The following is a 21,452-nucleotide window of genomic DNA, read 5'->3' as shown; positions in this document are numbered from 1 at the left end:
TCCTAATCAGCAGGTAATGTCCGATTCCAATCAAGTGTGCTCGGGACATCCCTACTTTTAACGTTTAAACCCTCCACCCTGCTGCAGTTTCACTGAATGTACCTAACAATCCGTATGGTACAAAATTCCCTTTATTGGCAATTTACATACTTTTAATAAATCTTGCAGCCACTTCAAAACATACATACAAGCACAAATATAGAAAAATTGCAATGTTCAATGAAAAGGAAGCAATTTAGAAAAGACTATAACAGCTTTACTACATTTAGTTATATATAAAGATTATATTTTCAAAGGTCTAATTCTCTAAGTAGCACTTAAAATGTTTCAAAGTGACCTATAAAACTAGGCCTCTGAAAGATGGACCACAGTCAGGGACTGATGTTTTTTAGCACCACGATCTCTAAATATTAAACAGGTTTTCTACATATCAGGCAGAGCTGTTGGCCTCTGAAACATTTTGGTTGTGATCAGTTACAATCGTTTTGGCAAAACAAAAAAATCCAATCTTCATAATAGAATAATTGCATTTGTGTGACTGTTAGGTTTTTTTTTTATGATACAAAACGGTCCACGGAGCAACAAAATTTGTATTTGGAGAAAAGAAAAACTATTGTTAATCTATCTCTGCACAAGCCTGACAAAGGCCTGAACGAGCTGGATGAACAATTCCTGACCTTCATGACTCGCCTTGGAGCCCGATGTGGATGTCTTGGCCTGAGCGGAGGGGAGGATGCCGCTGGCCGGAGATGACGGAGAGCCTCTGCGGAAGTGGCGGGACAGGCTCGAAAGAAGAGTGCTCTGAAAGAAGAAAACAATAATAAATAAAATGAGCTTTTGAATCAGAACACATTTACAGAGATAATAAAAGTAAGCAGCTGGGTGTTCCCCATGCTGCCTTTTATACAGAATGCATGTTTAATCTTAGACAATAGACTTTAGACTACTTTAGAGATGCTTAAGAGAGATGAGACATCTCACCAGTTCAGAGCTGAGCTCTTGTTTGAGCCTCTGTTTGTCTCGAGGGAGGATGGAGGGATCTTTGAGACACCGCGCAGCCTGAGAGATCAGCACGTAGAAACAGTTCTCCATGGTGAACATCAGCAATGACCTGCAGAAAAAGGAAAACATGTAGAAAGGTCCCACTGACATGTTTCATGTATCAAAGGGACCTCCACTTACTTTAGTGCTTGGATCTCCTCTGAGGAAGCAAGTGAAGCTATGCTCATGGAAACCGGCTCCTTCTTCTTCTCCATCTATGAACGAAAACCACAAAGTCATCAGGACTCTCTTGTAGTCTATCTAAAATGATTCAGGGATTACAAAGTCTACCTCGCTCAAAATGCTCAGGGCCACGTTAATGGTGGCCAGCAGGGTCCCAAAGGAAGGAGCCACATCTGGGTCAAATGCTGGGGTTGTGAAGCTGAGTGCAAACAGGGTCCTGTACTCAGCCAAGTCCATACACTGACAAACAACCGGGCAGAGAAATAGTTAGCCTTTGAGTGGCTTCCTCTGTTCCTGCATTCAAAGCTTGAAGGTATAAATGTTTCCAAGCATCTAGAAATAAAGCGGTCTGACCTGGTCCAGGAGGATTTGGCAGCAGTCTGGAGTGAAGTGCTGCAGAGTTGCCAGGGTTTTGCTGAGGATCTTCAGCAGACTGCACTGCACAGCTAGCAGGGCCTTCTGCTCGGCCTCCTCTCTCTCACCTCCACCTGCCACTTCTTTAGTCTGTGTGGGCCGCTGTGTCCTGGGGAGGGGACCAGGTGGCAACGCCTCACCGTTTTTAGCCTGAAAAAGTTAAAAAAAGCTACATTAACATTATTCTTAAATCAATCATTCCCTCTGTATGAAGACTGATGCAAAAATCCTACCTGGAGGTAGTGATGGAGCATCTTCTTGCTGTGGAGCAGGTATGTACAGGTCTGGCACAGATAACACAGATTTACCTGCACAGAGAAGGAAACAAAAATACTGAATACCAAAATAAAAATGGAGCTGTGCTCTCTTTGTCTTTGCGGTGATTCTTGTGAACCTACCTGCACATCTCTCAGCAGTTTGGGCAGATGAAACTGCCACTCCTTACAGAAGCTGGAGAGCTGCAGCAGGAACCCAACTGTGTGATCGGCCTCATCCAGACAGGCCAGACTCTGCACAGTTCGCACTGCATTCAGGCACTGAGCAGCAAGGGAGTAGACATAAATATCACACAAACATGACACTCCGCATATTACCGTGAAACAACTGCCAACAGCTTGACGTCTTACCTGCAGAATGCGTTCTTGATGCACTCCAACAAAGTCCAGGGCTTCATTGATGAAGTTGTAGCGCAGAGTTTTGAGTAGACTCTCCATTAAAGACATGCAGAGGCGGTACACTCCTGGCCAGCAGGCAGAATCTTGAGACTTGCGGGAGAAGCTCTGCTCAAAGACATGGACATTTTTTTATTATGTCTAAGTAGTGCTTCATCTGTGATGTTAATCAGGTCAGAAAAATGTGACAGGATGAGTCACCTGTGATGTGCCATTTGATGAGACTTCATATACACTCAGTAGAGGGAGGCAGATCGTCTGGATGACCCCAGCTCCAGCAACAGCTGCTGCCCCCTGCAGGTAAAAATGAAGACAATCAACATCATGTAAAACAACAGATTTTACAGGCTGGGAGTGTGTTTTACCTGAGGGGTGCGGGCCAGCGTTAGCAGCAGGTGAAGTGCAGCCTCCGTGAAGTAGAGATTATGTTTGGAGCGCAGGCTGAGCTCCACAGCGCTGAGCACTGAGGGCAGGACCGGAACCTTCCTCATTACGGAGACCCAGTGCTCACCGTCCTCATCGGTGCGACAAAGCTCCTTTGCTAAGTGAAGTGCTAGCACACACACCTGACAGAAAAAAAAGAGCAAGAGCTGTGCATATTGCTCCTTTGTGTGGAAGTGAATGGAAAAGGCAGCCTTTTTTTTCCCGCCTCACTTACCCCGTCTCTCTGGTCCTTCTGTGGTCCACGAGGAGAGTCCGTCTCCATGCTGTCCTCATCCTCCACCACGTCTGCCGTCTGGCTCATGTGACGAGTACTGTCAATAAGTGCCAGGGCCTCATCTTTCACCGTCTCACACACAAATAGCAACAACTGCGGCAGCTGAGAAATATCTCCACCTAGTTGACAAAGAAATAAACTGTAACATTGATTCAAACACAAACTAAAGAGGATGTGCACACACACACACACCATTGAGTCCCTGAATCTGCAGCACAGAGATGAGCGCAGAAAAGATTTTGCCTTTGGTCCTCTCCATCATCTGCTGGTCTGCTTGCAGGACACTCTCCAAGATCAGAGAGAGTGGAGACAGGATGTCAGGAGCTGCTGCTACCACACTGTAAAGAGAGAAGGTACAGAATTTATATAAGATAAAACAGAGTATGAAAACTACTGCTTCCCTTCTGTCAAACTCAATAAAGACCTTTTCCACTGTTTGAGAAGGATGAGGAGCAGAGTGGCCATCATGGATCCGAGACGAAGACAAGGCACAGACATTGGTGTGGTCAACTAAAACAGATATATGAGGTTAAACAGCAAGAAAACGAGGAGACGTGAGGAGCTATAAAATACAGGAATAGATCTGATGTCACAATGACTCACAGCAGCTTTAGTCCCGTCCAGGACGTCCATGAAAAGCTTCAGTTTGGTCGAGTCTTCTGTTAGCTGCATCACATCAGACTGAAAACATGAAACATTCATCATGCATCAGATTCCTCTGCTGGCCTAAAACATTACAATGACTTGTTCACTGTAACATACATGGCTGGTGGAAAGAATGAGGAGCATCCGCCAGGCAGAGATCAACATCTGGGTCTCTGAGAAGTAACAGATTCCTTCCTCCTCCATCTCCGCCACATGGCACACCAGTGACTTCATGTACTGGGACCAGTACTCGTAGCGCCGTGCGTTGGAAAACTTCTGGAGCCCGTCCTTCAAAGACTGCTCCAACGAGCCGCTGCAGACATGATCAATCATCAATTGCCTGATCTCAGTTGTAAGTTATTAATAGACAAATTATTCTGAAATTACCTGACAACATAGTAGATCTCCAAGCCGATGATTTTCATGACAAAAGCACAGGTCTCCAGAACACAAGGCTGTGGACATTGTATAATATAAATAATGACATCCTTGTTTCTTGAGTAATCATCACACAGCAACTAAAAATACCTCTGTGGTGTCTGAAGGAGGCATCAGGGTTCCAAAAAGAGGTGTTGTCAAATTTTCCCAGAATCTATCTCTATGTTACAAAAAGTAGGAATATTCAATAAACATACAATTTTAAGAACAATTCCAAGTTATAGTGAGACTTTTGTCTGAGAAAATGTGCTCACTTGGTTCGTAAGACAGAGATAGCACTGTCTCTGCGATCCTGCCAGAGGGCCAGGAGGAAGGCCAGCGCTGCTCGGTGGAGCAGTGGGGGACACCAGTACTTCCCCTGCTGTTTGGAGTCGATCAGGTCCAACACCACATGAAGACAGCTCCACTCCCCCAGCAGAAACTCCTATGAGTTAAACATAGATGTTGTTGGTATTGATGCAGCACTGCTAAAATCAAAAACAAACGTACTTCCTGCTTTTCACACCTTCGACCCCTCATTTCCATCTTTGACTTCTAAGTTGAGGAAGAGCTCAATGAGGCCAGGCTGGGTTTCCACAGCAACGGTGAGAAACTCCAGGATCATGACCTTGATCCTCATGTCTTCCGTTTTACTCTGCAGCCGAGTGAGGAAGGCATCCCGGATAGCTGCTGCGTCGCTGCCGAGGCAAGCGTAGACCGACATGGGAGCCACCTAGAGATCGACACCAGTATTCAGAGCCATACCAAAGCCACCGTGTATGAAAATATATAAAGATGCAATAAGGACTTACTGTAGCGAGCCGCTTAAGCAGTTGGATTGCAAGACGGGGCAGTGCTGGATCATGTTTGTGGTATATATATTTGGCCAGAACAACTATGAGGTTATTGCCATGGCCACCGTGTTGTGTCAGTGCCTGTTCTAGAGGCGATACAGCATCAGACGGTGGCTTCAGACGAATGACGTTGTTTGTAACAGAAAAGGCCAGTTTGACTGTCTGGATCAGGATCTGACCAGGACCCTCAGACCCACAGCTGGACAGGAAACAGAAGAAGGATGTCAGAAAAAAAAACATACAAGCTTTTAGCCACAGCCATAAGGAACACAAACCCAACTGTTTACCTGCTGGGCTGTGCAGCCAGGACCACATCTATGGTGTCCACACCAACACCCATGATGTTGACAACTGCCTGTCCGGCCTCAGTGTTTGCCAGGCTGTAGATACACAAAGACTGGAGGGTGGGAGTGCTGCATTCAAGGCAGAAGGAAGAAGTCAACAACCAAATATCTTCTAGTAGCTGTCCCACTGTATCACACAGATTTATTCTTACCTTCCCTGGTCCTCTCCCTCTGGGCTCAGATTGAGAATGGCATGAATCAGCTCCAAAATCAGGCAACCTGCAGCAACACAGACACCTCATTTTTCTTTTCAGTTTTTCTTTTCATTTCTAGTCTATACGTAAAATAAAAAAATATACTCTTACCTATTCGCTCTCTGACTCCATAGGTGTTGTAACGCCACTTATGGTACGTGGGCAGCATCTCCTTTAACACCAGCAGCACACAGGGGATCAGACCTTTGTTCTGAGTACTTCCAAGCTGACCCTGAAATATTAATAACCATACATAATGAACATAACATTACGCTTGAACAAAAACAAATATGTTTCCGGTTTTAAAAAAAACTCCTGTTTACTTTGACTAGGGTTGTAATGAGGCGAAGGAACGCGATGGTCACAGCATACTCTCCCTTGGGCTGCTCAATCTGGACCAGCAGGTTGCCATAGTTACCAGCCTTCATCCCCTCAGCACTAACAACAAAAAGAAAACAAAACCCACAATGCTCAAATCACTTTTACCCATAATAATAGTCTATTGTTACCAGACATAGATGGCTATTTTACCTTATGCACTGAGCCATGTTGGTCAAAGGGTTCGAGGCAAAAGGGAGGAAGCCAGTGTGATGCAGACTGGACCACACCTGAAGGTAAACACAAGAATCACAGTGTTAGGAGGATTCAAGAACTCACATTTTGTGTCTTGTTTACAGTTGGATGTACCCACCTTCCCTGGCATCCTAGCAGCAAGTACAGAGAGGCAGTTCACACAAGAGGCGATCACATCCACTGGAGGGTTGATGACAGATGTTAACCTGATATGGAGGACAAAATAAGACTGTGTCAAACAGGGACGAGAAAAATACCACAAGTTATTGTAGTGCCATGTGTCTTTTTGAAGTCAGATTACCTCTGCAGCAGCATGTAGATTCGAGATGTGAGCGGCAGCAGACAATCCGATACTGTCCAGTCTGTGCTTATGATCTTGTGGACCAAATCCAGAATGGGCTTCACACGTGTACAGTGAGCAATAACGTCTAACTCAAGAGAAGACAACAAAAATACAAACAAACATTTATGAGGATCAATGGGCAGATACAGAAACATTATGACTGAGATCCCTTCTTTAAGTCTGAATGTTAAAGGAGACCAGTTGTGTACCTGCAGTTGATACAACGTGGAGCAGCATCTCCACCTCACAAGTGAACAGAGTCCAGGAGCTGTAGGAATGGACCCAGCGCACCACATAGCCCTGTTCACCTCCAAGGATCACCTGGCCCAGCACTCCCTGTGGCATCCACAGGTTAGTCTGTCCTGTCCCTAATGATTGAAGATGAAATATGGAAAAACCATAAATCATCTGTGTCACACACACACAGGTGAAAAATAGATCAAAAATATAGATCAAAACAGATTTCATAGAAAACACTAACCCAGAGGGTAAAGCAGCTTTGGAGTCTCTCTCCTCCACAGTGTCTCATCATCCTTGGAGATGATGTCGTTGGGTTTATGTTTGTAAACTTGTGTGTAGAATGACATCTTATCCAAAAAGTTGTACACCTGTCACAAAAGTATGTTGTTAAACCTTCGGTATAAGACAGCTGGCTGTGATTTGTGGGGAGTAAAATACCTTTTTTACTGTTGACTTGTTTGACAGCAGTGCAGTTAGAAGCTGTAACAGTGGTCCAATCTTATGAGGGAACATTCCAACTGCACTGTCCAGGATCATTCCCAGCCCCATGTTCGGCTTCTAGATTAAAAAAGTGATTGAGAAAGATGAACCATATCCCTTTTGTCACCATTTTCTTTTTTTTTTTTTTAAATCGTTTTTGGGGAATCTTTCTCTCACCATTTCCCAGAAGACTTCAGCCAGACTTGGAGCAGAGAGGACCTCACAAGCAGCATCAATCAGGTGAGAGGACTGAGTTGCCACACCATCAGTCTGTAACATTCATTAAAATGGTTAGTTAAGTTAAATACAATAAAGTACACACAGTACACAAACGCCAATGTGTGAACAAATATAAAATAAAGCTGCATACCTGTAGACTTTCTTCTTCAAAAGATGAGATCACAAATGAGAGGAGGCCATAGATACACATTTTTGCTGTGCTTGCTGTACACTGGAGAAAAAAGTTAAAGAATAATTGAATGCAACTTTTAAATTTTGTCCTCCTTACCACACAGGTGTGCTTTTATGTTATCTTACATTATTCCCTGAGACTCCCAGGTCTTTAAGCATTGTTGACAGATACTTGAACGCCCCCAGCTGCAGGGCGGTATTGCCAATCTTTCTGATCACAGGGTTGGACTCATCAGGTCTTAGAGTGTGTCTCAGCAGGACCCAGGCCAACAGCACCGGTCCATGATGAGGGATGTCGCCAAATGTCATTAGCAGCTGATCTATCTCCTGGGAAATTAAGCAGAAATATACAGATTCAGATGGATAAAGAATGTTATACAATTTGTGTGAATAAGTGCAAAACTAGGAAAGATTTGCTTCAAACCTTGATGACATCAGGAGCATTAGAGAACTGGTGTTGCTCTGTACAATCCTCAAGGGCACACTTGTGCAGAAAGTCTATGTCCATTCCTTCAACTAGGATGAGAGAGCTCAAGTATCTGCCACAGAAAACACACACACACAACTTTAAACACCAGATAAGGAAAGGAAAAGTCCATCCAAATGATTACTGCATATATGTATGCTGGAAGTTCTCTTACCCGATCCGGTCGACCAGTGCATCCATGCTCTTGTCCACGAGATGCCTGTTAGTCTGCCTCAAACCAAAGCCTTGTTCTTTGAACATTTTGGTAAAGCTCAGCAGGTCAGATGAACCCATCTCAAAGTAGGCATAATACAAAAAGATAATCTCCAGCAGCAGAGACTGCTCCCTCAGACACTGCAGAAACCATCGGGACACCTGCCTCTCCGTCTGTAAACATGAATGAATTATTCTGCATTTGTTAGATTACAATACACAGTATATGACCCAAAAGGAAATGTGTGTAATCACCATGTGGTTTCCGTGAGTTTCCCATGACGGCGCTTCTGCTTTGAAGAGATTCTCAAAGTGTGACTTGTATTTACTCACTAGGTCCTTCTCCAACTTATTGACACAGTTGCTATACTCAGACTAGACAGAAGACAAAACACAGTCAGGATTAGATAGGCAACAATAAACTCAATCATTTTCAGAAAGAAATGTAAAAAATAAGAAGCCTCACCCTGTAGGGATGTCGCTCATCCTGAAAGTATGTTAGCAGAAGGAGGACACATCTGAGGAGACACATGCGTTCTTCATAGTAATAGTCAGCTATCTGTAAAAACAAATACACAGGCAGTTATACTTACTGCATTACATATGGTAAGAACTGTCCCGCTGAATCAATAATCAAAATAATTAGAAATACTGACCTTCAACAGTAGCGTCTGGCTTTGCCTTTCATCCTTGAGAACAACCTGTATAGAAAATGTTCTCATTTAACTTCAGAAAATCCTTTATAATGTCTATTCTCCTGGGAAAAAAAAAGAAACCTAATACATTGCATTCAACCCCATTTCACTGAAAGCAGACACCTTTAAAGAATCGCGAGTTCCTCTGTAGTCCTCCTGTAGGTAGCACTGCAATAGCTGGACACTCTGCTGTTCATCAAGACTCTGTAAAATCAAAAAAAGAAAATCATGTATTTCTACACCACAATGAATCAAATACAAAAAAAAACATTTTAAACTCGTACCAATAGTTTACTGATCCTCAGGCCAAAATCTTTTAATGGCTGAGCAACATCTTTGTTTTCCTTCACTTTCCCAGCAGAAGATGAGCTGCAAAAAGTGACACTGACAGTTAGCCTTTCAGTTATTGATAAGAGTGCATTTGATTTTGAAAATAACTGCAGCCATACCTAGGAGGCTTGTAATAACTAAGTCCTTGGTGCAGTCTTTCCCAGTGTCTGTCAAGCTCTGCTTCTATCTGAACCTGTAGTCATCAAAAATTCATCATTCATTCATTTGTATGATAAAAAAAAACTAATTTTTTGTGTGTATTTGTTGGTTGCTTCCAGCTTGCAGTACAGTATACAGCAAAATAATACATACTGGCTCTCTCAGTGCAGACCTCCCCAGCAGTATGGTCCATAATTCTCGACAGCTCCTACAAGAAAAAAGAACGAGTATATTTAAAGTGTAACTCTACCCCCTGTTCTGTAATGAATACACATAAAGTACAGTGAATATTTAAACTGTGCAAATGTGGGATACATTTACCATTGCAATAATCAAGCTAACTATGCTATTGTTCTCTCCTTGCCCAGACCGTTAGCTTTTCTAAATAAGTAACAAATGACGAGTGTGGTTGCTAAGTGGAACTATTAGAGAAAACCTAATCTCGATAGGAAAGAAGTGTCTTTAAACAAACAAGAAGTGTTTTCCCACCAACTAAATCCCGTTTGAAGGGACATGCTGTTGTTGACATGCGGCTGACACACCGCGCTACTGAATAGCCATTCAAATGTTTAACCGCTAGCACTTGCTAAGCTAACGTTAGCGTGGTGCTAACGGTTGAATATTCAAGTGTGTCAAACACAAATGCCACTGCTGATATGACCTAATAGGTAGACACGCCACAATAGAAAATCTGCTAATATTTAAAATAACATTTAAAACAACTGAAAAATAAAGATGAAAGATAAAGTTTGTTACAAAGTCCCTACCTGACGCTCATCTCTGATTCCGCCATCTTCGCTTCTGCCATGCGATTGGTTGTTGTTCTGCTGCGTCATAGACTCCCTTTTCTTCTTCTTCTTCGTTGGTGTCGGCATGTTCTTCTTCGTGAGATTTTTCATTTTGCCACCATACGTTTTCAGCAAAAGCATTTATTCATATATTTAATATAATTTAACTTTTACGTTTATAATTACAGTATATGTTCTTGTGAGAAAATCTTTGTAATTCGCGTTTTATGAGTTGACATAAAATAACATCGTTATATTCCAAATCATGAAATTCAATGTAAACAATTTGAAAACATGTTAAATCTACAGTGTGTTTTTTTCTGAATAAAAAGGGAAACTAATATAGCCTACAATAATAATGATAACTAATGATAAGTCTCAGGGACAAAAAAAGGAAAAAAAAACTATACCACGTGATCCCGGCTGTCAAATATGGCCCCCTCCTACTGCTTGTGAGAGGACCGACAGCTGACAAAGCGAATAAATCTGTCCAAAAGCAACGGCAGTGTTTCATATAACAGCACTTTAGCTTCTAGATAACACTGCACCAATGTGGTAGGTACGCTTGTCTTTGTTAACCTGCTGTTTATTTCTCTATCGCCAGCTGTTTGTGCTCAATAGCGTTATGCTAACTGGGTAGAGTCAGCTAAATTGTGCCGTTAGCCTGATTCTGTCTGAAGTTGCAGCTTCTTGGCCTTTCTGTCCAGTATTGTATTAGCATCTGTGTGACAAATGAGAGGATTTATTTTCCTTTTCATTTAACTGTATATCCTCAAATATGAAGGTCGTGTGTTAAATACAGCGTCCACTGGTCACAATTTCAATATTCAACCCCCACAGGAACAAAAGGTGGAAGCTGATGTGGAAAAAATCTGATATTTCTCCAGAGGTCTCGGAGAGCTATGTGAATTTCACACTGACTGGGTGAATGTTCAGTGTGTTCATAGTTCATGTTAGAAGTCTGATAAAACGTGATCAAAGTTCAGAGTTAGGAAAAGGACTCGGTTATTATTTTTCTGTTTTGTTGTGAATTGTGTATTTTCTCTTGCACTGTGTTGTGACTCAATCTCTTTTTTTCCCCCCTAGACAAGTGAAAAGTACATGCCAAATGATGATGTGTGCCAGAGAGAGAAACTGACACAAGAAGGCCTACATTGTTGCAGACCATCTGTTCAGATCTGCCCTCCCTGCCATCGCCTAACCTGCAGCCATGCATGTCAACCCTGTGTATGTGGAGTCCACTGTAGTTTTGGCAGTGGTGCTCTGCGTCCACATGGCAGTCTGGAACCAGCACTCCTGGTGCAGTATAGCCCTCCTTATTCAATCGTTCTATGTACAGCACAAATGGGACCGTCTGCTCAGATCTGGGGGCGCGGTGTTCCAGTTTCGCCCTGCAGCAAACAGCGGGATTGTCCCAGCCTCCATGGTGATGCCTTTATTGGGCCTGGCACTGAGAGAAAAGTGCTCTGCTTCAGGGAATGTCTACTTTGAGCGCTTCTCCATGGTGATCACCATCACAGGCATGATGCTGGCGCTGTTTCTCTCCCTTATTGCACTGGGCATCACAAGACCCGTACCCACCAACACCTGTGTGATTGCAGGAATGGCTGGCAGTGCCATTCTCTACACGACAAAGCAGACGCTGACGGTGTCTGAGGTCATTGAGGTCCTAGAGGTGCTGTTGATCTTCGTCTATCTCAGCCTGATTGTCCTGTACCTATTGCCTCGCTGCTTTACACCTGGAGAGGCGCTTCTCATCGTTGGTGGAATCAGCTTCATTGTGAACCAGCTCATCAAGCGCTCCCTGAACCTGGCAGAAGTCAAAGGAGATCCTGTGAACTATTTCCTGCCAGTTGTAGTGGTTGGTTCATTGTTGCTGGGTGTGTTCTTTGCACTGCTCTTCTGCTTTATGGAGTCTGAGACTTGGGTGTCCTCACTTTTCTTTCACATGATGACAGCCGTTCTGGGTCTGGGGATCCTGATGCCGTGGCTTTCCCTGTTCATCGGTCGCCACCCCATCATGTGGCTGTTGGACTTTGTGACGTTAAATGACAGAAGACTCTGTCTCCTGGGATACTGGGTGTTTCTGGCTGTCGTGGCCACTTGTGTTGTGTTACATCAGAACTATCAGCGCCAAGCAGGGTCCAAGAAGCACCAGGCCTCGACTGTCGTCAGGAAGTATTTCCATTTGATTGTAGTGGCCACATACGTTCCAGGGCTGATTTACGACAGGCAGCTGCTCCATGTGGCGTCTGTGGGCTGCTTGGCGATTTTCTTACTCCTGGAGTATGTGCGTTACTTTCGAATCAGGCCTCTTGGCCAGCTGCTCAGGCAATTGCTCACCTTGTTCCTGGATGAGCGGGACTCTGGACCTCTAATCCTCACCCACATTTATTTGCTGGTGGGCATGTCTTTGCCCATTTGGCTGTTTCCTGGGCCCTGCGCCCCTAAGGGGATACTTCCTGGAGCAGCTGGCCTGGTGCCCTATGCAGGTGTGCTGGCTGTGGGCGTCGGAGACACTGTGGCCTCTGTGTTTGGCAGCACCATGGGGGAGATTCGCTGGCCTGGCACTAAGAAAACTATGGAGGGGACTGCAACATCTGTGTTTGCTCAGATCATCGCTGTGGCCATGTTTCTCATCTTTGATGGGAGCATCAACCTAAACTCCACTTACTCATGGATTGTTGGCTCCATCACTCTGGTGGCCATGCTGGAAGCCTACACCTCCCAGATAGACAACCTACTGCTTCCACTCTACCTCTTCATCCTGCTGCTGCTTTGAATGAACAAATGGCACAGAAAGCAGATCTCCCCGCCTCCCCCCTCTATGTTCTGGTGGTGAAGAATAAAAAATATCTGAAAATATGTTAGAACATGTAATAACAGATGCTTTTTTGGAATCAATGGATGAAAATTTTACTAGCACAAGACAGTTTCTTTAGTGATTGATAAGTTTGTGGCCTCAGGCTGGGTTCAGTAAATTGATCTGCACCTTGATGTCATATCCCTCTTAGGCCAAAAAATTATCACTCAATTTAAATGAGAACACTAATAAAAAATCTGCTCCTTGCTTTACTCAGCAGCAGACATAATGTCATCATGAGTCATTTCAGTATCAGTTGCTATGAGGAATGAGACATCAGTGGTGGATGCTTTCCACACTCTGCCACTGACACCAACAACTCCTAAATTATGCAACAAGAGATTCTGTTAAGTAGTAAAGTGGAATAAAAATGCTTTTAAAACATGTTGATGATCAGTGAGGATTTCCTGCCCTCGCTCTGCAGATGGCTACATGCCTTTATATTGCCTTTGAAGAACATTAATTTATCTTTTCTTAATCAAATGTCTCATTCTCAGATTATTGTTTAGTTTTGCCTCCCTGGTGGCAATATGAAGGACGTCACTGCTGAAAATATATGCCTTAAGAAGTATATTTTCTATCACAGCAGGTGATGTACTGTTGTAGAAGCTGGAGATGAAAGCATGGCAGCACCTCTCAACTTTTCTTTTACAAGGGCTGCTTTATATTTCAATATGGTGGACGATCACTATGCTCCTGCATGACAACAATGTGAAATCCAGTACTGTAAAATGTATGCAGGTATACTACAGTATACATTTTTGTTTGCTTATTACATCTGTGGTTTGATGGGACCTCTTAAAGGTAAACTTAATATGTACATTTCCTTCTTATACTGAGCCTTCAAACCGTGCACATTTTTAGACTCTAGACGCTTCGGGCCGTCCTTTTTTATGTTTTCACTGATCAAAAGTGATTCTTACTTCATATGCTTTAAAACAAACATCAGGTTTAATCTCATCACTTTGACCTGTAATTGTTTTTCTGGTGTTTTTTTTATGTTGTGATGATGTTCGTTAGCATGATCCTTGGTATGTTGTAGTTTTTTTTGCCACCATTACATTTTTAAGAAAAAATGTAATACTGCATGTTGAGTGCATCAGAGGAAGATAAAACTGATACGCCTCCTACTTGTTGTCCATTTGTTTAACAAGTCATTTGAGGATCAAGAAGAGGGACCTGTGCGATGATGCAATTTTAATTAACCCTTTGCTTTCTCAGTTTGATTTAAAATGTAAAATACGAATTTAGTGGTAGAATTATTGACACTTTCTGCCTTTAAGTTGTCTTAAATGAGTAAAATTTCAAACAAATACATCTCATTTTAAAATGAATCTCGAATAAACCTGGTCAAAGAAGACTAAATACCAGTAATATGATGGAGGGTTGGTAAGAATTAAAAAATATTTATTCAAATAATAAAATGTCTCATTTAAGAGCACTATAACAATACTTTGTCCCCTATTGAATCAATTCTACATATTGATATCATCATATAGGATTTTCTTTAAAAAGCTATAAGAAATTGAACTTTCTATGGTTAAAATCGTTCATACAAAAACCTCCTTCATTTAGGGTAGAGAGGTGGAAAGGGGAGCTCTTCAGTGGGCTGCAACCTAGAAAACAACAAAGAGATAAAAACACAAGTGGAGTGCTCTTAAACCATCTAGATCGTTTAGGTTTATTGTAGTGATTTTTCCAATATAATGGAAATATAGTGCCACTAAATAAATATATAAATGAAAGACAAAACTGATTAATCTCATTACACTGACTGGAAATATTTCTGAGCAGATAGATCCTAATCTGGCCATTTGTAATCACTGAAGTGCACAAAAAGGGTACACATACTTTGAGACAAAACTCAGCAATGTCTCTAAGTGGAGAGCCAGATAACTCTTTAAAATAGAAGCTCTCACCAGTTGTCTGGGCTCCAGCGGGTGTCCTGGGCTTCCATAATGTGGAAGGTGTAAACATGACGTGAGTCTTCTGAGGTGTTCTCCGCACTGCGATGCACTACTTCCCCATGAATCAGGACTACACCACCTGAACACAGAGAGGAGGATGAAGACGGCAAGAGGGGACCGAATATGACAGCTTCATTTGGCCTTACATCACTAATGGCCTCACTGCAGTGTAAAAATGATCATTTATGAAGAGGCCTTTGTCAATGACTGTTTCTTGGTCAAGTGCGAACTAATTCAGGTTATGCATGATGTTTTAGAAAGTCTAAATCCATTGACATCCATCCTGTGTGCATTACCTTTTTTAACTGGTGCAGCGACAAACTTTTCTTCATCATACTCCTGCTCTTTACCGATGAAATCTGTCAGGGGGAAGGTGCCTTCTGGGGTCCGCACCATACGTCGGGAAATACCAACTGGAAAAAGGAGACGATAATACATCACATAAAAACGGAACAAAAAAAAAAGAAAAAAGTGGCTGTTTGGTACTTACTCTTCTGCGAGCCCGGGATGAACCACAGGCAGCCATTGTTAAGAGTGGCGTCTTCCAGGGCAATCCATACCCCCATCACCCTGCCGAGGGGCTCGGTGTACAGAAACGTGGCGTCTTGATGCGGTGTCACTGAGAACACACACAAAAGAATCGATTGCCTTTAGAAAATAAAGCTACAGTGCCACATCCTTTAAGATTTAAGATACCATCACAACATTGAGTTTTCTTACCTTCTCCACCGATTCCTGGTTGCTAGGAGACACAAAAATACTTTTAATCTCTTTTACATAGCAGCATCCACTATTATATTTTTACAGATTGATTGAGACTTTACCTTAAAAATGTACATGCTCTGCAGAATCACAGGGCTGCACAAGCCCAGCTTCTTAGCTATGCCCTAAAAGGACAATTTAACATTTAACTGAAGTGATTCTATATCTTCAATGATCATTCAGTCCTGCAGTGGACTCACCTGAACTTTGGGTGAATGTGTAACATTTTTAAACAGCTGTTCGTACGCATGCAGAGCTAAAAAGAAGACAACTGGTATCAGGTTAATAGGTTCAGAGATGTACATGTCAGCAGAAATAATCAGAAACCTCACCGTGTCCAACTTTATTTACAGATCGGTGCTTCGGTACAATGAATTCCCCTGCAGGTCAAAAAAATGGTTAATCTGGTATTTCAGCATATAACAATTTATTAGTAGACCTGAAGTGATTTAAAAAAAAAAAAAAAAAAAAGCTCACCTTTGTCATCAAAAACTCCTTTCTCAAAGAAAAAGCGTATCTTATCTCCACTTGTTATGAAATAGTCAGCGTTACCCTGCAGGTCAGAAAGGTTAACATCGTGTTGACATAAGGGTTTACTATTATCCAGACAGGAGGGACACACGGAGGCGAGTCTGAGCAGAGGTGACGCCTCTACACACTACGTGAGTCTAATCAGGACTTACAGCAGCCTTACCTGCATCTTTAAGTAGCGAAGGAAAGCATGAAAAGAAATAGAACCGGATGAACTGATGTTACAGACGTATCTAACCTGTGCTGCTGCTCAGCGAGTCACCTGTGTTTTGAGCTGCTCGTCGTGGTAGGTGGAGAACGTGGTGCGGCAGTGCTCGGGGACGTCCATCCGGTCCATGATCTCCACCATCCTCTGCCTTAGTTCATCACACTCCTGGGAGGTCAGCAGCCCGTCCAGGACCACGTACCCGTCCTCAAGGTACTGTGGAGCCAGAGGAAAGGGCAGCAATAATTGTACATCACACTCCAGTAAATAAATATACAGATACATAAAACTAAACACAAGATTGGGAGCTGCCAAAAATTCCCCCTGAAGTTCCAGGAAAACTCCAGATCCAAGACACAAAGACGCTATTCAGAGGGGAAACTGTAATTCAAGTCAAACTCAATTCAAGTCAAACTCACAGCATTTACACACTCATGAGGTTTTTAAGTTCTGGCTGTGTTTGTGTGCCCAAAAAATATGAATTGTAACCTTCTAAACCTACAGAACCTGGAGATGTGTACTTTATTATCCTTTATAACAAAGTAAGCAGCAAGTCCTCCCAGCTGAGAAGCCTTGTTAACACAACTTTACATAAAGAAAACCCATGTCATAAGTGTTAATAATCTTCGTCATGCATCAATACATCAAAAAAAGCAACATAAATAATCAGCAGTACTTTCATGTTTGATTTTCTAAAACTAATTATTCAAAATAAATATAATAGTAACAGAAAAAGATAATTTGGTGTGCATCAGTGAAATGAACATCCTCAGGTCATTGCATAACCTGCTTCTGTAAATGTTTACCTTTTTTTAGTGTAGACTTACTTTCCTAAGCATAAGGACTTTATTGATCTCAGTATTGTTCTCAGTACTGCATCCTTGCTGTGATAAACACTGAACAGTAGAATAAAGGGCCGTTTGCTTCTGAGTAGCCGCCTGTGGCTGCACCGTGTTATGTAATGAGCTTCAAATGTGCCAAAACCCTTTTAGCACGAGTAACATCACTTCCTCTGTGGGACTAAAGTATCGATACACGTTTATTCTCGGTATTGCAAAAACATTTCTCCTTCTACACACATAGATCAGTCGGACATTGACAGCTAATTGCTCGCACTGAATGCTCACTTTAACTTAGTTGGAAAAAAAACATTCCCACCTTTTGCACATCCAGATCTGTCATGAAATCCATGCTGGTCTGCAGGCGGAGCTCTGGATCATCAACCAGATTATAGATGCGTCTCACATCCGGGTAACTCCTGCGTCACTCAAGAAGCGTCCAGCTCTTCCTCCTCCTCCTCCTCTTCCTCCTTCTTGGCAGCACAACACACGCCCCCCTCTACAAAATGCTCCTTGGTGAAGGCTCTCAGTCCTCCAGGCCATGTTCAAAACATCATCTTTTGTTTGCACGTCACTTTAAAAAATGAGTTGAGGATGATCACATCATCATAGGTTACATTTTAAGTGTTCAGGGTTTACCGTGCTGCATTGATGCAACATGATTTTTGTAGATTTGAGATTTAAAATGTGTGTAATAGTCTAATTTATCTGAAGATTCTTCATTTACTTTGGTTATAAACTCGTAGCGGAGGTTTAGTGACATCTAGCGGAGAGCATGATAACTACAGCCCTATTTATTAAATATGGAGGGGACCTTTTGATTGATATAAAAGTAAAATGTCTCTTTAAAGTAATTTGAACTTTCCAACCACAAACACACTTGTAGTTGGTGAAGGTCCACTCCGGCAGAGGTGAAGATGAGGAGCAGCAGGGTCATCTTCTCTCTGTGAGAGGACACAGAAGAGAGGTCACCAGGTTCATCAACCTGCATTCTTCTTCAAGCTTCTCTATTTGTAAACAAAACAAAACAATATCAATGTCTACACCAAAAAACAGTTTAGACAAGGACCATTTTAAGGCCTCCTGAATGGAATATTTTTTGTACCAACCTGTGAAAGCAGCAAAGAGGAAACCTGCTGATTACTACTACAAAACACTTTTTTCTGAATTAAAACATCCTCCCTGTAAAAGTGAGTGTACTGAGTACACAATACTGAAAATAGTGTAAAATAATACAAATATGTTATACGTCTATTCTGTCATGTTTTATTTTTTAAGACTCTTTGGTTAAAGTGTTACTACACTTCTTTTACTGCAGCACATATCACATTAACATAGACAACATAGACATGTAAGCATGTGAGGGCCACTCAGAGTGCTCTAAAAGGACTTTGGCTTAATCTATTTGCAGGATAAAGCGTGTCTTGCTGCTGCAGTATCACAGAATGGCCTCTGTGTGTCGCCTGTGTAAAACAGCAACAAATAAAGGTAAACTATAGCACCATCTTCTGGCCAGTGTCGGTATTGCAGGAGCACAAACCAAGTTTTATACGTTTGAACACTCTACTTTTTATATTGTGCTTATATCCTTGACTGCTATAAATAACAAACAACTCTAAAGTGTCACAAGATAAATAGAAAGTCATGAAAATCAAATTTGCTTTCATCTTCGCTTTGTTGTGTGTTATAATTTTTTATCTATCAATTTATTAAGAATCAATACAAAACATGATCATTTTGTTTAAGTAGTCGCACCCCACAGGCACAGATCAGTCAGTTTAAACTTATACTTTGTACATGGGAGCAGGAGATGGTGGAGAGCTGCACTCTTAGTAAGCCGTCATCCTCTCAGCTGGTGAGAGGACACACTGTTCTGATGAACATGTTCAATCTGCCATCATTATTAACAGCAGGGGCCATTAATAACAATCCAGTTCTAGCATCGTTCATGCTGCTTCACTACAATGAACCTCTGAACCACTGCTGATGCTGTTAATTACAGCTGTGATTTGTCAGATGTCAGCAGTGACAAATGGTCCTAATTTGCCATTTTGTTCTCAAATGTTTGTAAATCTTAAGTTTCCTCCATCTGAAAACAAAAAGATGCACCAGATGAGGAATCAACACGCTCCTCCTGCAACAGGATTTAGTGTTATTTTTATTATCATGTGTACAAAAGTAGGGTCTGTACATTAAGAAATTAAGTTGTCCACTGTTACAGACATTCCTGCTTAAAAAGCCAGTGTTCAAATCCACACTTGGCAACAATTATTACTTAATAAAGGCCTTGATATTACAGACGGTGCCGATTAAAACAAGTCTGTCCATCCAGCTTACATTTTCTATTCAACAATGATTGCTGCTAGGGCAGGGGTGGGCAAACTACGGCCTGCGGGCCACATACGGCCCGTTTGCCTTTTTCATGTGGCCCGCCAAAGATTGGAAACAGAATTGCTCAAATCAAATATCATAATTGTGACAACATTCATTTGACCTTTTCCTGTAATACCTGGCGTTCCACCAGGTGGCGCATTAGGCGCAGGGATACATTGACTTGATTTTGAGGTGCCCGGGCTGCTCTCTGTTATTACTCTGCTACTGTTCTGAACCCATCTGCAGCAATGAGTGGGCCAAAGAGAAGAAAAGTCGACAGTGAGTGTCGAGTGTTTAATAAGGAATGGACAACTAAATACTTTTTCACTGAAGTCCGGTCAAAGGCTGTATGTCTTATTTGTCAAGAAACCGTTGCGGTTTTTAAGGAATATAACATCAGCCGTCACTTTTCGACCAAGCACGCTAATTATGCTAACAACCAGTCAGCCCACGAAAGGGAAGCTATCGCACAGAGATTGACAGCTAGTTTGCAGGCTCAGCAAAACACCTTTACCCGACAAACTGCCATCCAAGAATCAAGCACGAAGGCAAGTTATTTACTGGCATTCAAATTGGCAAAGACCAGTAAGCCTTTCTCCGAAGGAGAGTTCCTCAAAGAGTGCATGATAGAGACAGCAGCTATTTTGTGTCCTGAGAGCAAGAACAAATTTGAAATTAAAGCTGCAAGCAGCATTGCGGGCCCTCGCGCACCTTGCGATCCGCGGGGCCATCGCAGTTTCCTCTCCTATACTCTCCTGTCCTATGCTCTCCGGTCTTCTCATTTCCAGAGACGTAGAACAAAAACATGTGTAAAAGACAAATTTCCTACTGCCAGTAGGTGGCGCTATGACCATGTCATCATATTAGCATATATATCTGTTCAGACTCGGGTCCATAGCAGTACTGTAAGATTTTTTCCACATTGCATAAAGTATGTTGGTGGTACTGCAGAAAATACAGTGTTTCTTTGTAATGGCAAATGGTCAACTTTGAGGCCACGCCCCAACCACACCATAACACTTTTGAAAGAGCTTTGGAATGCGTCTATTCCCTATGGTGTCCTGAGTGGACACAGTGATTTTCAGCTCAATTGGATGAAGTATGCGAGGCATGAAAAGTTTTGTAGGAGGGTCACAAATCACCAAAAATGACCACAAAATTCAAAATGGCGGACTTCCTGTTGGGTTTGGAGGGGGGGTCCAAAGCTGTGTCTCAATTCAGGGTCTGCATCCTTCGGAGTGCGCATTTTAAGGCCGCTTACGTCACAAAGCTGCGCGAAGGCTGTCCCAATTGGCCAAAAGTCGAAGGGTCCTTCAAATGCGTCCTCCAAATGCGTCCTCCTTTTGCCTGAATTTGGAGGATGCATCGCTACCATCCTTCGTGGCCTTAAATATCCCACAATGCTTTGCGGGCCTACTTTTTGTCCAATAGTACAATGACGGACCAAGCGAGCGGCAGCGGCACCGGCAGGAGTGCCGAATTCACATTTAAATGTAAGTAAAGGGCAGTAGTTCGAGAGTTTTAAAATGCTAGTAGTGACAGCGGCATTAAAAAAATGAGTTTTATATTTACAAACATGACGTCCTGTTGATACGAGGCGCTGTAAAGTAAATGTTTTGATTGAATGTTGTTTCTTGACTGTTTACTGTAGTATAGTATAAAGTATAGTTCACGTGAGGAGCAATATTGTCGTTATTATATCAAACGGTCATTCTGCCTGTTGTCATTTTGTT

General features: G+C 42.4%; 3 protein-coding genes across 6 annotated transcripts; 1 reads left to right on the top strand and 2 right to left on the bottom strand.

Moving 5' to 3' along the window:
- Positions 1 to 75: 75 nt before the first annotated feature.
- Positions 76 to 10,199, bottom strand: nup188 (nucleoporin 188). Its single transcript, XM_028418465.1, has 43 exons — positions 10,159 to 10,199; positions 9,545 to 9,599; positions 9,352 to 9,425; positions 9,187 to 9,271; positions 9,026 to 9,106; positions 8,864 to 8,908; positions 8,674 to 8,766; positions 8,463 to 8,582; positions 8,170 to 8,381; positions 7,953 to 8,067; positions 7,655 to 7,855; positions 7,488 to 7,568; positions 7,295 to 7,387; positions 7,076 to 7,195; positions 6,879 to 7,005; positions 6,607 to 6,765; positions 6,356 to 6,482; positions 6,173 to 6,260; positions 6,013 to 6,089; positions 5,805 to 5,919; positions 5,593 to 5,713; positions 5,440 to 5,506; positions 5,231 to 5,356; positions 4,902 to 5,142; positions 4,616 to 4,822; positions 4,365 to 4,534; positions 4,201 to 4,270; positions 4,060 to 4,127; positions 3,790 to 3,985; positions 3,631 to 3,708; positions 3,452 to 3,537; positions 3,220 to 3,365; positions 2,968 to 3,146; positions 2,675 to 2,875; positions 2,511 to 2,603; positions 2,265 to 2,417; positions 2,037 to 2,174; positions 1,872 to 1,946; positions 1,579 to 1,788; positions 1,333 to 1,464; positions 1,183 to 1,256; positions 982 to 1,111; positions 76 to 801 (listed from the first exon to the last, which is right to left on the bottom strand). The coding sequence occupies exons 1-43, from the start codon at positions 10,197 to 10,199 to the stop codon at positions 622 to 624; spliced, it is 5,250 nt and encodes a 1,749-aa protein (XP_028274266.1). The 3' UTR covers positions 76 to 621.
- A 398-nt stretch (positions 10,200 to 10,597) lies between these two features.
- dolk (dolichol kinase) lies at positions 10,598 to 14,092 on the top strand. Of its 2 annotated transcripts, none has more exons than XM_028417967.1 (2): positions 10,598 to 10,734; positions 11,266 to 14,092. In XM_028417967.1, exon 2 carries the CDS (start codon positions 11,390 to 11,392, stop codon positions 12,959 to 12,961), a length of 1,572 nt encoding a protein of 523 aa, XP_028273768.1. In that variant the 5' UTR covers positions 10,598 to 10,734; positions 11,266 to 11,389; the 3' UTR covers positions 12,962 to 14,092. The 2 variants fall into 2 exon arrangements, with proteins under 2 accessions (XP_028273768.1, XP_028273770.1); XM_028417969.1 differs by having other exon boundaries at positions 10,604 to 10,738.
- A 340-nt stretch (positions 14,093 to 14,432) lies between these two features.
- Positions 14,433 to 18,277, bottom strand: phyhd1 (phytanoyl-CoA dioxygenase domain containing 1). Of its 3 annotated transcripts, XM_028418083.1 has the most exons (13): positions 18,227 to 18,277; positions 17,666 to 17,920; positions 16,565 to 16,723; positions 16,466 to 16,471; positions 16,249 to 16,324; positions 16,104 to 16,151; positions 15,972 to 16,027; positions 15,834 to 15,896; positions 15,730 to 15,751; positions 15,500 to 15,628; positions 15,306 to 15,422; positions 14,962 to 15,088; positions 14,433 to 14,658 (listed from the first exon to the last, which is right to left on the bottom strand). In XM_028418083.1, the coding sequence occupies exons 2-13, from the start codon at positions 17,696 to 17,698 to the stop codon at positions 14,610 to 14,612; spliced, it is 885 nt and encodes a 294-aa protein (XP_028273884.1). In that variant the 5' UTR covers positions 17,699 to 17,920; positions 18,227 to 18,277; the 3' UTR covers positions 14,433 to 14,609. The 3 variants fall into 3 exon arrangements, with proteins under 3 accessions (XP_028273884.1, XP_028273886.1, XP_028273885.1); XM_028418085.1 differs by lacking the exon at positions 16,466 to 16,471 and having other exon boundaries at positions 18,227 to 18,272; XM_028418084.1 differs by lacking the exon at positions 18,227 to 18,277 and having other exon boundaries at positions 17,666 to 18,002.
- Positions 18,278 to 21,452: the final 3,175 nt, after the last annotated feature.

The sequence above is a fragment of the Parambassis ranga genome, chromosome 12, assembly GCF_900634625.1.
Source record: "Parambassis ranga chromosome 12, fParRan2.1, whole genome shotgun sequence".
Classification (NCBI taxonomy): Eukaryota; Metazoa; Chordata; class Actinopteri; family Ambassidae; genus Parambassis; species Parambassis ranga.
Note: the sequence above shows the minus strand (reverse complement) of the source record. Positions and strands in the feature narration are given on the sequence as shown.

Excerpts from the sequence above, each read along its gene's own strand:
- nup188 (XM_028418465.1), bottom strand. The coding sequence starts at position 10,199 with ATGGCAGAAGCGAAGATGGCGGAATCAGAGATGAGCGTCAG. Across the intron at positions 6,483-6,606 it reads CCACGTTGTATCAACTGCAG|ACGTTATTGCTCACTGTACA; the intron begins GTACACAACTGG and ends CTCTTGAGTTAG. Across the intron at positions 4,535-4,615 it reads ATGGAAATGAGGGGTCGAAG|GAGTTTCTGCTGGGGGAGTG; the intron begins GTGTGAAAAGCA and ends TTTAACTCATAG.
- dolk (XM_028417967.1), top strand. The coding sequence starts at position 11,390 with ATGCATGTCAACCCTGTGTATGTGGAGTCCACTGTAGTTTTGGCAGTG.
- phyhd1 (XM_028418083.1), bottom strand. The coding sequence starts at position 17,698 with ATGGATTTCATGACAGATCTGGATGTGCAAAAG. Across the intron at positions 15,897-15,971 it reads CACATTCACCCAAAGTTCAG|GGCATAGCTAAGAAGCTGGG; the intron begins GTGAGTCCACTG and ends TTGTCCTTTTAG. Across the intron at positions 15,752-15,833 it reads AGAGCATGTACATTTTTAAG|CAACCAGGAATCGGTGGAGA; the intron begins GTAAAGTCTCAA and ends TGTGTCTCCTAG.